This window comes from Rhinoraja longicauda, chromosome 13, assembly GCF_053455715.1.
Source record: "Rhinoraja longicauda isolate Sanriku21f chromosome 13, sRhiLon1.1, whole genome shotgun sequence".
Taxonomy (NCBI): Eukaryota; Metazoa; Chordata; class Chondrichthyes; order Rajiformes; family Arhynchobatidae; genus Rhinoraja; species Rhinoraja longicauda.
Genome location: NC_135965.1, coordinates 30,656,131 through 30,670,402, shown reverse-complemented (window position 1 = coordinate 30,670,402; position 14,272 = coordinate 30,656,131). Strand labels below are relative to the sequence as shown.

At 42.6% G+C, this 14,272-nt stretch overlaps 1 protein-coding gene across 1 annotated transcript in view; it reads left to right on the top strand.

The window, feature by feature from the left end:
* Window positions 1-14,272, top strand: part of LOC144599072 (uncharacterized) — a 91,712-nt gene that overhangs the window by 60,878 nt on the left and 16,562 nt on the right. The window contains exons 21-22 of the mRNA XM_078409794.1: window positions 10,448-10,503; window positions 11,914-12,086. Of these exons, the coding sequence (XP_078265920.1) occupies window positions 10,448-10,503; window positions 11,914-12,086 (229 nt within the window). The remainder of the gene's footprint in view (window positions 1-10,447; window positions 10,504-11,913; window positions 12,087-14,272) is intronic.

Here is a 14,272-nt window from a genome sequence, read left to right as displayed (position 1 = left end):
CTGCAACCACAACAACCTGACTGCGGGCGAGGACAGCGGGAGAAGGGAAAGACATTGTGGCCTTCCATCACAGTGAGGAGAGAGAGGACTGGAGGAGACTCACTGTGATGGATGTTTCTTTGATGGATGTTTCTTTTTTTTTTTGTGTGTTTTTGGGGTTGGATGGTTTGAGTGCCTGTTTGATGCTTTTATTGTTGGACTGTGTTTTTGGGGGTTTTGGGGTGTGTGATTTGAATGCCTATTTAATGCTTTTATTGTTGGACTGTGTTTTGGGGGGGTTTTTGGGGTTGGGTAATTTTGGGTGCCTGTTTAGTGCTTTTATTGTTGGACTGTGGGTGATTGAATTAACATTTTGTTCAAGATGGCCGCGCCGTTGTGTTTGGCTGCCTGCCACTGTATGTTTCTTTTTTTTTCCTGGTCAGATGTGCAGCACTTTGGTCAACGTGGGTTGTTTTTAAATGTGCTATACAAATAAATTGACTTGACTTGACTTGACTTGACATCCACAACCCTCTGCAATTTCTTGTGATCTTGGGCAGAGCTGTTCTCAAACTAAACTATGAAGCAACCCGACAATATGGTTTCTATGATACATCTGTAGAAATTTGTTGGAATCATTAGTGACATGCTGAATTTTCAGTTTCCTGAGGAGGTCGAGCATTGAAGTGGATTCTTGGCTATTGCTTAAATGAGGTTGGTCCATAACAGATGGTAATATTTACTCCAAGGAACTTGAAGCTCTCAACCATTTTCACTTCAGGACCATTGATGCTGATTGGGGCATGTACACCACACTTCCTGAAGTCAATAAACAACTCCTTCATTTTGCTGACTTTGCAAATTGTGTGCGTTTTAGCCCAAACACATTCTAAACCTCTGTTTATTCCTCCAGTGTATATTAAGCACCCATTGAACAATTTATCTCCAAGGTTAAATTATGGAAAATCTCGACAGTCAGTGATTTTGTTTTGACATTTAAAGAATGTTGGAACCCATTTTGTGTGTAATGGAACAGCTGCGTGGAAAGCACAGATAAGTTAACGTTTCCGATGAACACCCTTAAGCAGAACTGGAGGACATTTTGAGTATAACATAACTGAAATTAAATATAGTAAGGAGCAAAGGCATTAAGTGTGTGCATGTGTGTGGGAGAGATTGGGGTTCTATAATGTACTAGTGGAAAAGAAGATGGTTAAATGGTGGATTATTCATCACAGAAACTAGGGACATTTTTTAAACATTTGGGGCACATCTTGTGGTCTACGGGTACTTTGAGGATCAAAGGCAACATTGGCCAAATCCAAAGCTAATGCTTTCAGATAGTTGTGGAAGCCAAAATTGCAGCAGGAATTGGCCGGGTCAAGCTACTTGACCCAACTATCAGCAGTTTGATTCAACGCCTCTGTCATTCAATGTTCCAGGGGCAATAATCAGCCAGAACGTCCACAAAATACTTTACTTCCATTCTGCTGCTGTTGGAGCAGGTTGGGTGTTGGCAATGAGTCACTCTCTTTAAGATCTTCAAAGAACCTCTCCAGTATCGACAAGCTTTGTGAGTAGAGTGATGACATATCTCAATAGTTATTGGAAAAATACAGCTTCAACGATAAATGGATAGCTCAGTTCAATCCTGGGCAAAACAATCTGCTTGACTATAATAATAATAATAATAATATATTTATTTTATATAGCGCCTTAACACATGCACAAAGCGCTTTACAAATACAATTAACATAGAAACAAACAGACAAACTATCCTGACGGAAAAGCGGCGAATAATCAACGCCAGCGTCCTCTCACGTCAGGGTCCGGCAGTAGACATTAAAGAACACAAGACACACAGATACAATTTTTTACACAAAACAGCCATCACAGTGATTGCTCTAGGCATACCCTCACTGTGATGGAAGGCAAAGTCTTATCTCCTCCTCGTTCTTCTCCCGTGGCGCCACGAGGCGATCGAGGCTCCCAACCCCTTGAAGCCCCCGCCGGGCGATGGAAAGTCCCAGGGTCGAGCCGAGCCGAGCAGGCCGATGAAAGTCCTGAGCCCCCACCGGGCGATGTAAAGTGCTGCGGCCGAGCCACGCAGGGTGATGAAGGGCCTGCGGGCGGGTTGATCGTGCCTCGTGCTTCGGGGCGGTCGAAGCTGCTGCGGCTGGAGCTCCCGAAAGCCGGTCGCCAGCCAGGGACCTGCGAGCTCCCGATGTTGCGGTCTGCAGGGCCCACGGCCGAAGCCTCCGAGATGGTAAGTCCAGGCCCTGCGACCGGAGTCTTCGAGGTCGATCCCAGCTGGAGGCCGCCGACTCCACGATGTTAGGCCGTAGCGCGAACGGAGATACGACACGGTAAAGGTCGCATCTCCGTTGAGGAGGAGATTTAAAAAAAGGTTTCCCCCAACCCCCCCACCACCCCCCTACATACACAGAATTAAAAATAAAACAAAACGTACATTTAACATCAACATTGACTAAAAAACACAACAAAAAAAACGGAGAGACTGCCGGTGAGCCGCAGCTGCAGAACACAGCCACGCCCCATCACCTATCACCTTGTTTACCTGCTGACGTTCATTGGCTCCCCTTTAGCACCTTCTGGTTGCAGTGTGTCCTCACCCAGGCTGCATTGTTGTAGCTCATCACGTTGTCTTCAATAGTGGCTCCCAAACCTCCACTGCTTAGATATTCAGGGACATTAGGCACATGAGATCCCCATCACTTCCAAGTCACATTCTGCTCTGATTTGAACAGACCTTGCTTTTCATGAATCACCTTGGGTTAAAATCCCAGAACTATCTGTGAGTGCAAAACGCTTCACAAATGGACTTTGGCCATTCAACGATTAGGCTAAGCAGCACTATCTCAAACATAACTAACGGTTCAATGGAACTTTATTATCACATTTACCAGTGTGAAATTATTTTTTACATGCAGTTCAGTAAAAGTTTTACGATATACAAGCACACCTTAGATTCAGTACAAGTGTATAGGAATAGTACACTGAGACAATATATCAGAGTATGGCACCATTTTTAAGTCCAAGTTGTTATAGTTGTAGAATTCTTAACCTGGCCTTAAAGGCCTGTTGTCCTGGCAGCATTGCAGGGTTGGCCTGGCCAAGAAAAGCTGTTGGTGTGCCCCACTGCTGCTCCACCACTCTGAGCAGCTACAGGTTGCGTCTGGTCCGCGCGCTCCGCCTTATTGAGCGGTGCCCGATCCAGCTGAACCTCAGGCTGCTGCGGGGCCTCCAGTGGCCCACTCCACCGTCAAGGTGCACTACACTGCCTCCCGCAGGCGATCTGCTTGCTGTCGCCGCCATCTTGAATCTCAACACCCTCCTATCCAGGCCTGGGGTAAGAGCATGGTTGTGCTCGGTGGCTTACCTCTTGGCGATGGGTTTCATAGAAACATAGAAACATAGAAAATAGGTGCAGGAGTAGGCCATTCGGCCCTTCGAGCCTGCACCGCCATTCAATATGATCATGGCTGATCATCCAGCTCAGTAACCTGTACCTGCCTTCTCTCCATACCCCCTGATCCCTTTAGCAAAAAGGGCCATATCTAACTCCCTCTTAAATATAGCCAATGAACTGGCCTCAACTACCTTCTGTGGCAGAGAATTCCACAGACTCACCACTCTCTGTGTGAAGAAATGTTTTCTCATCTCGGTCCTAAAAGACTTCCCCCTTATCCTTAAGCGGTGACCCCTGGTTCTGGACTCCCCCAACATCGGGAACAATCTTCCCGCATCTAGCCTCTCCAACCCCTTAAGAATTTTATATGTTTCTATAAGATCCCCCCTCAGTCTTCTAAATTCCAGCGAGTACAAGCCTAGTCTATCCAGTCTTTCTTCATATGAAAGTCCCGCCATCCCAGGGATCAATCTAGTGAACCTTCTCTGTACTCCCTCTAAGGCAAGAATGTCTTTCCTCAGATTAGGAGACCAAAACTGCACACAATACTCCAGGTGCGGTCTCACCAAGGCCCTGTACAACTGCAGTAGAACCTCCCTGCTCCTAAACTCAAATCCTCTTGCTATGAATGCCAACATACCATTCGCTTTCTTCACTGCCTGCTGCACCTGCACGCTTGCTTTCAATCACTGGTGCACCATGACACCCAGGTCACGTTGGATGTCCACTATCACCACTTTTATTTGCCCTTATTATAGAACCACTTGCTGAGAGTATTAGATCAAATTCAGATATTCATGGCTACAACACTAAACATACAACCAATAAAATTTCTTTATATGCGGATGATGTATTAATATATATTACAAAGCCAGAAATTAGCATTCCGAATTTATTAAATCTCATAACTCAATTTGGTTCATTTTCAGGTTATAGAATTAACTGGTATAAAAGTGAAATTATGCCAATAATGGAGCATAATCTGGCCATACTTCAACAATTTCCTTTTAAAATTGCCTATGAAAAGTTTAAATATCTTGGAATTTACGTGACTAGGAAATATACTTCTTTATTTAAATCAAATTTTCCTCCTTTACTTGCTAAATTACACAGAAATATCCAATTTTGGAAAACACTTCCTATATCATTAGTTGGTCGTAGTAATGCTATAAAGATGATCTTTCTTCCACAGCTACTATATTTATTTCAAGCAATTCCGATCTATCTTCCAAAAAAGTTTTTTAAAAAAATTGATTCAATTGTCACTAATTTTATTTGGGACTACAAGACTCATAGAATAAATAAAAGACACTTATGTAAGTCTAAAATTAATGGAGGAATTGCTTTACCTAACTTTTTATTTTATTATTGGGCGGTTAATATTAAAAATATAACCTGCTGGTTGGATGATTCTGATCAACAACCGGATTGGTTAAAGATGGAGAAAGAGGATTGTTTACCATTCGATATTGGTGCGATCCTCTTAGCTCCAATAAATTTAAATAAAAAAACATATGGAGGTAATCCCATTATACATAGTGTTATCCGTACCTGGAAACAATTAAAGCTTACGTTAAAATTGAGTAAATTATCTGTTTTCCTTCCTATTACGAATAATCCTTCTTTTAAACCGTCTGTCTTAGATAGAGGCTTTGCTCAATGGAAAAGTTATGGAATCAAAAGGGTGGGAGATCTTTATCATAAGGGAACTTTTCTTTCGTTTCAGGAGTTACAGCAGAAGTACGGATTACATGTTAATAATTATTTTAGATATTTACAACTTAGAGATTATGTAAAATCACACATGCAAGAATATAAGTTTAGAGGTCCAGAAACACTTGATGTATGCCTGAATCGATATTATAATTCAAATAAATTAATATCCTTTATTTACAATACTCTCCTTGACACTGACATTCCGTCATCAGAATCTTATAGCCGAGCATGGGAGGACGAATTGAATCAATTTATAATGCAAGATATATGGGATGAAAGCTTACAACATATACATCAATGTTCATTGAATACTAGACATTCCTTAATACAATTTAAAATAATACATAGATTACATTATTCGAAGACGAAATTAAATAGGATTTTTCCTAGTATCTCTCCTATTTGTGATAAATGTCAATTTCAAGAAGCTAATTTAACTCATATTTTCGTAACTTGTATAAAAATGCAAAACTTCTGGTTGGAGATTTTTAAAATAGTTTCTAAAGTTATTAATAAAAAATTGGATATGGACCCAAAATTAATTATATTAGGATTATCAGAACATACTACAAATTTTACAGTAAGTCAGGTACATTTTCTTGATTACAGTCTAATAACTGCGAAAAAATTAATACTTAAATTTTGGAAAAAACCAATAACCCCCACAATTAAAATGTGGACTACGGAAATGACAGAGACCCTGCATTTGGAAAAAATAAGGTTTGCCTTAATCGACAAACCTGAGTTATTTTTAAAAATATGGTCTCCATTTATTGAATTTTTAGAAAAGTAAATGGGTTTGGCACAGGACTAAAATAAAAAAATTTAAATTAAAAGTTGAAACTTGAGTTAGGGGTTGGATGTACAACTGTGGTTATTGTCTCCCGGATCTACTCCCTTTAATTTTTATTGTTAGATCCTTTTTTTATTTTTTTTATTAACCCTCTTATTCTCTCTCCCCAAGTTTATAGTTTTTTATTTTTATTTTTACTTTCTCTCTTCAAAAATTTAAAAATTGAAGCTATGTAAGAACTTTGTAACAAATGTGTTTTTTCTTATTTCTATTTGTACATATGCTTTTCAAAAATAAAAAAATAAAAAAATAAAAAATAAAAAATATAGCCAATGAACTGGCCTCAACTACCTTCTGTGGCAGAGAATTCCACAGACTCACCACTCTCTGTGTGAAGAAATGTTTTCTCATCTCGGTCCTAAAAGACTTCCCCCTTATCCTTAAGCGGTGACCCCTGGTTCTGGACTCCCCCAACATCGGGAACAATCTTCCCGCATCTAGCCTCTCCAACCCCTTAAGAATTTTATATGTTTCTATAAGATCCCCCCTCAGTCTTCTAAATTCCAGCGAGTACAAGCCTAGTCTATCCAGTCTATCTTCATATGAAAGTCCCGCCATCCCAGGGATCAATCTAGTGAACCTTCTCTGTACTCCCTCTAAGGCAAGAACGTCTTTCCTCAGATTAGGAGACCAAAACTGCACACAATACTCCAGGTGCGGTCTCACCAAGGCCCTGTACAACTGCAGTAGAACCTCCCTGCTCCTAAACTCAAATCCTCTTGCTATGAATGCCAACATACCATTTGCTTTCTTCACTGCCTGCTGCACCTGCACGCTTGCTTTCAATCACTGGTGCACCATGACACCCAGGTCACGTTGCATCTCCCCTTCTCCTAATCATTCACCATTCAGGTAATACTCTGCTTTCCTGTTCTTGCCGCCAAAGTGGATAACCTCACATTTATCCACATTATATTGCATCTGCCATGCATTTGCCCACTCGCCTAATCTATCCAAGTCACTCTGCAGCCTCCTAGCATCCTCCTCGCAGCTAACACTGCCACCCAGCTTCGTGTCATCCGCAAACTTAGAGATGTTGCATTCAATTCCCTCGTCCAAATCATTAATATACACTGTACATAACTGGGGTCCCAGCACTGAGCCTTGCGGTACCCCACTAGTCACTGCCTGCCATTCCGAAAAGGACCCGTTTATTCCTACTCTTTGCTTCCTGTCCGCCAACCAATTTTCTATCCACCTCAACACTGAACCCTCAATACCGTGTGCTTTAAGTTTGTACACCAATCTCCTATGTGGGACCTTGTCGAAGGCCTTCTGAAAGTCCAGATATAACACATCGACTGGTTCTCCCTTATCCACTCTATTAGTTACATCCTCGAAAAATTCTATAAGATTCGTCAGACATGATTTGCCTTTTGTAAATCCATGCTGACTTTGTCCGATGATTTCACCACTTTCCAAATGTGATGCTATCACATCTTTAATAACTGATTCTAGCATTTTCCCCACTACCGATGTTAGGCTAACTGGTCTATAATTCCCCGTTTTCTCTCTCCCTCCCTTTTTAAAAAGTGGGGTTACATTAGCTACTCTCCAGTCCTCAGGAACTACTCCAGAATCTAAGGAGTTTTGAAAAATTATCACTAATGCATCCACTATTTCTGAGGCTACTTCCTTAAGCACTCTGGGATGCAGCCTATCTGGCCCTGGGGATTTATCTGCCTTTAATCCATTTAATTTACCTAACACCACTTCCCGACTAACCTGGATTTCCCTCAGTTCCTCCATCTCATTAGACCCCCGGTCCCCCGCTATTTCCGGCAGACGGTTTATGTCTTCCTTAGTGAAGACAGAACCAAAGTATTTGTTCAATTGGTCTGCCATCTCCTTGTTCCCTATGATCAATTCACCTGTTTCTGACTGCAAGGGACCTACATTTGTCTTAACTAATTTTTTTCTCTTCACATATCTATAAAAGCTTTTGCAGTCAGTTTTTATGTTCCTTGCCAGTTTTCCCTCATAATCTATTTTCCCTTTCCTAATTAAGCCCTTTGTCCTCCTCTGCTGGACTCTGAATTTCTCCCAGTCCTCTGGTATGCTACTTTTTCTGGCTAATCTGTATGCTTCATCTTTTGTTTTAATACTATCCTTGATTTCCCTTGTTAGCCACGGATGCACTACCTTTCCTGGTTTGTTCTTTTGCCAAACTGGGATGAACACTTGTTGTAGTTCATCCATGCGACCTTTAAATGCCTTCCATTGCATATCCACCGTCAACCCTTTCAGGATCAATTGCCAGTCTATCTTGGACAATTCATGCCTCACACCCTCAAAGTTAACTTTCTTTAAGTTCAGAACACTTGTTTCTGTATTGACTTTGTCACTCTCCATCCTAATGAAGAACTCCACCATATTATGATCACTCTTGCCCAAGGGGCCTCGCACAACAAGACTGCTAACTAACCCTTCCTCATTACTCAATACCCAGTCTAGAATGGCCTGCTCTCTCGTTGGTTCCTCGACATGTTGGTTTAGAAAACCATCTCGCAAACATTTCAAGAAATCCTCTTCCTCAGCACCCCTGCCAGTTTGGTTCACCCAATCTATATGTAGATTGAAGTCACCCATTATAACTGCTGCACCTTTGGTGCATGCATTTCTAATTTCCTGCTTGATGCCATCCCCAACCTCACTACTGCTGTTAGGTGGCCTGTACACAACTCCCACTAGCGTTTTCTGCCCCTTAGTGTTTCGCAGCTCTACCCATATCGATTCCACATCCTCCGAGCTAATGTCCTTCCTTTCCATTGCGTTAATCTCCTGTCTAACCAGCAACGCTACCCCACCTCCTTTTCCTTTCTGTCTATCCCGCCTGAATATAGAATATCCCTGGATGTTGAGCTCCCAGCCTTGGTCACCCTGGAGCCATGTCTCCGTAATCCCAACTATATCATAATCATTAATAACTATCTCCACATTTAATTCATCCACCTTATTCCGAATACTCCTTGCATTGAGACACAACGCCTTCAGGCTTGTTTTTATAACACTCTTGCCCCTTATATAATTATGTTGCAAAGTGGTCCTTTTTGATTTTTGCCCTGGATTTGTCTGCCTGCCACTTTTACTTTTCACCTTGCTACCTATTGTTTCTACCCTCACTTTATACCCCTCTGTCTCTCTGCTCTTGTTCCCATCCCCCTGCCATATTAGTTTAAATCCACCCCGACAGCACTAGCAAACATTCCCCCAAGGACATTGGTTCCATTCCAGCCCAGGTACAGACCGTCCTGTTTGTACTGGTCCCACCTCCCCCAGAACTGGTTCCATTGTCCTAGAAATTTGAATCCCTCCCCCTTGCACCATTTTTCAAGCCACGTATTCATCTGTAATATCCTCCTATTTCTACTCTGACTAGCACGTGGCACTGGTAGTAATCCAGAGATTATTACCTTTGAGGTCCTACTTTTAAGTTTATCTCCTAGCTCCCTAAATTCACCTTGTAGGACCTCATCCCGTTTTGTACCTATATCATTGGTGCCAATGTGCACCACGACAACTGGCTATTCACCCTCCCCCTCCAGAATGTCCTGCAGCCGCTCTGAGACATCCCTGACCCTTGCACCAGGGAGGCAACATACCATCCTGGAGTCTCGTTTGCGACCGCAGAAACGCCTATCTATTCCCCTTACAATTGAATCCCCTATCACTATAGCCCTTCCACTCTTTTTCCTCCCCTCCTTTGCCGCAGAGCCACCCACGGTGCCATGAACTTGGCTGCTGCTGCCTTCCCCTGATGAGGCATCTCCCCCAACAGTATCCAAAATGGTATATCTGTTTAGGAGGGAGATGACCGCAGGGGACTCCTGCACTACCTTCTTTATGCTACGCTGGCTAGTGGCCACCCTTTCCCTTTTTGTCTGCTTGTTTCCTGGCTCCATGGAGGGAGAGCCAGGCTTGCAGCCGAGGGAGAGGCATAGCACCATGCTCTGCCGCATGGCAACCCGGGCAGCTTGGGTGATACGTGCTGAGCCTGTTAACAGTTGTTCTTGTATTGGCATATTGTTAGTTGCCAACAGATTGAAGAGGAAGACATCTTCTGCACTTAACCTGGATGTCAATTTCCTCCTTTGGTTCTCTGTCCTTCCAATACATCCTTCCCTTTATCTCCTTTCTTGGTCGGGCAATGTGAAAGACGGTGGTGAGAATGTGTTGTTTATGAATACTACAGGGTGAAGTTCTTATAAAAGCTTGCCTGCATTGCAGGAGGTTTGTTTGGTCTGTGGAAATGTTGATGATTTTATAGGTTTCTCAATATTTTGCAAATTGTTCATAAATAAATACAAAAAACTTACAATTGGCATGAAACCATCTCTTGATTGCATTTTCCTTACAGTTTAATCAATGTTGTGCAGGTTATTTCCAAGTCACAGAGCCCCTTTGGGACTCTGGTCATAGATATGACTGGCTCTTTATGGAAATTGATTTACCTGGTTATTTCTTTCCAGATGTTTGAAGGATGGTGCAGGAGATGTGGCCTTTGTGAAACACAGCACAGTGCCAGGTGGGTGAATCTGGGCCAATTATCTATGTCTCTCGCTCTTCTCAAACAAAATATGTCCCACATCTAAGGTAGACACAAAATGCTGGAGTAACTCAGTGGACAGGCATCATCTCTGGAGACGTTTTGGGTCGAGACCCTGCTTCAGTATGTCTCACATCTTCAAAGGTCTCAAACATGTTTTATTGTCACGTGTACCAATTAAGGTACAGTGATGTGCAAATTACCATACAGCCATTACAAAAGAAAAAGCAACAAGACACACAACTACATAAGAGTTAACATAAACACAGCAGAATCCCCATATTCCTCACTGTGATGGAAGGCAAAAAAGTCCAAACTACTTCCTCTTTATTCTCATGCGGTCGGGGCAGTGGAACCATCCGTCAGTGCGATCGAAGCTCCCACGGCTTGGACGATCGAAGCTCCCACGACAGGACGAGCGAAGCCCCTGCGTCGGGGCGGTCGAAGCTCCCGCATCGGGGCGATCGAAGCTCCCGCAGCTTGGAGTTCCCGAAAGTCGGTCTCTGACCAAAGACCTCGAGCTCCATGATTGCAAGTCCACAGGCACACATGGCTGGAGCTCCGAGGTCGATCCCTGGCAAAGGGATCGCGGGCTTCACGATGGTAAGTCCTGCAAGCACCTCAAAATTGGTCTCCTGCAAAGGCCGCCAACTCCTCGATGTTAGGCCGCAGCGCGGACGGAGATACGATACAGAAAAAAATTGCATCTCTGTCGAGGTAAGAGATTAGAAAAAGTTACCCCCCCACCCACACATAAAACAAACTAAAGAACACTAAAAACATACATTTAACACATACTATTTAACAACAAGAAGGAAAGGACAGACAGAATGCTGGCGAGGCATTGTGGTCAAAGATGAGACTGAGTGCTAAGATGCAAGTCGGGCTGCACAGAAGAAAGTGCTGAAGGAAAGAACATTCCTTTGTTTTCCATTATCTTTTTAATTTTAGAGATAAGGCATGAAAACAGACCCGTCCACACTCAGGATCTAAAGATTCAGAACAAAGAAATATCTCTATATCTCCATCTAAAATAGGCAACCCCTTATTCTGAAACGATGCCTCCTAATTTTGGATGTGCATACAAGCATCGCCTCAGTATCCACCATGTCTGTACAGCTCAGAATCATATGTATTTCAATGAGATTACCTCCATTCTTCTACAATCTCCAATGCAGGTGGGTGCAGTGGAAGCCTTTGAATATGGGAGCGAGGGTTTGGCCATGAAAGGGACCTACAGCAATATCATTCCATTGATAATTACATTTATACTTTTATATTTATTGAATCTTGATATTTGATAATTAATGCCTGAACTGAGACAATGAGTAAGGAGGTGTGCTCAATCTCATCTGGAGGATTATTCCCATCCCTTGTTTCTGTTTCCAGCTGCTGAGGAGCACGACTATGAGCTCCTGTGTCTAAATGGCAAAAGGATGCCCGTTATGAATTACACGAATTGTCACTGGGCTAAAGTGCCAGCTCACGCAGTGGTGGTGAGAAGTGGTGATACCGAGAAAGCAAAGAATGAGGCCATCTGGAACTTCCTATCGAAAGCTCAGGTATGAAGGGGCGGTGAAGGGTTGGAGTGTTTCACTTTCCCTTCCGTGTCAGTTCCAGTTTTAGTTCAGAGTTGGCGCCAAAACTTCTGAAAGAAAGCACAGCTTGTACTCACTATTAGCAGCACTATGAAAACAGCATTCCATATGCTGGATGGAATTTGGTCTTTTCAGCCCAATTGTGTGAGCTGATTCAAGGCAATGTGAATTATATTTGCTTTACTCTTATCCTATATCTTAGAATACTTTTCCGAAATTGATCTAATTCTTTCACACATGCAATTAATTTAACTTCTGAGCCCCTTTGGAAAGATGATTGGCTATGGCTTGTCAATATCAGAGCCACATTCCTACAGACCTGGAGCTCCAGTCTCTGATCTGAAGGAAGAGATCACAAACACTGTCTACATTACACATATGTGATTGAAGAGAATTGTAAGTAAGTGCAATGCGCACTTAGAATGTGACCTTCTTTCCTTGGCCACCAAACAATTGAAATGATCTGAAGGAAGGATTATTAAGGGCACAAGGACATTAGGTAATAGGAGCAGGAGTAGCCCACTCGGCCCATCAAGTCTTATCCAGCATTCAATATAATCATTGGTAATTTACCCAGCCTCTGTATTAGTCCCAACATGTGTTTAGTTCCCTCATCTTTCAAAAATAAATCTACATCCTCTTTAAATATGTGCAATGATCTACCACTGACCTATTCACACTTCCTGCAAAGTTTATGCTCTACCTTATCAGATAGTTATTCAGTTTCCTTGCACTGGCGCTAAAGCTTTCTTCAGCAGTTCCTTGCTGGTGATTCACTAATCAGCAGGATTTTCCTTGCTTCCAACTTGTTTTTGAGGAAACCTAACATTTCTTTGAAGAGCTTACAAAGAAAATATTCCAAAGTGAGAGACTGGTGAGAGTGGTGGTGCCTGGATTGTCCTCCTCGAGCCAGAGAAGGTTAAGGAGAAATTTAATACAACCTTTCAAAAGGAGACGAGGAGGAATCTCTTTAGTGAGAGGGTGGAGAATCTGCGTAATTCTTTGCCACCGAAGGCTGTGGAGGTCAAGTCAATGGATATATTTAAGGCAGAGATAGATAGATTCTTGATTAGTGCAGGTCATAAGGTCATAAGTGATATGAGCAGAATTAGGCCATTCTGGCCATCAAGTCTACTCTGCCATCTAATCATGGCAGATCTATCTCTCCTAACCCCATTCTCCTGCCTTCTCCCCATAACCCCTGAGACCCTTACGAATAAAGGGTATCAACCCTCACTTAGGGTTCACAAGCATGAAATCTTTACAAATCCACTGATGGAGATAAATTGAGGTCAGGGAGAAAGTCTGAGGGCAGGGTGAAGAAGAAAGGTTTTGTGAAGTTGGTTAAAGGAGGTTAGGGGAAGGAAGATAGGTGGACTCAGAAAGATCATTCAAAAATAGAATGTTTTCATTTGTTTTAGTTTCTTGTTTCTTTTTTTTAATTTTGTAATTAGAAAGCCTTCGACAGGGTCCCACATAGGAGATTAGTGGGCAAAATTAGAGCACATGGTATTGGGGGGTAGGGTACTGACATGGATAGAAAATTGGTTGACAGACAGAAAGCAAAGAGTGGGGATAAATGGGTCCCTTTCGGAATGGCAGGCAGTGACCAGTGGGGTACCGCAAGGTTCAGTGCTGGGACTCCAGCTATTTACGATATACATTAATGACTTAGATGAAGGGATTAAAAGTACTATTAGCAAATTTGCAGATGATACTAAGCTGGGGGGTAGTGTGAATTGTGAGGAAGATGCAATAAGGCTGCAGGGTGACTTGGACAGGTTGTGTGAGTGGGCGGATACATGGCAGATGCAGTTTAATGTAGATAAGTGTGAGGTTATTCACTTTGGAAGTAAGAATAGAAAGGCAGATTATTATCTGAATGGTGTCAAGTTAGGAAGAGGGGATGTTCAACGAGATCTGGGTGTCCTAGTGCATCAGTCACTGAAAGGAAGCATGCAGGTACAGCAGGCAGTGAAGAAAGCCAATGGAATGTTGGCCTTCATAACAAGAGGAGTTGAGTATAGGAGCAAAGAGGTCCTTCTACAGTTGTACCGGGCCCTGGTGAGACCGCACCTGGAGTACTGTGTGCAGTTTTGGTCTCCAAATTTGAGGAAGGATATTCTTGCTATTGAGGGCGTGCAGCGTAG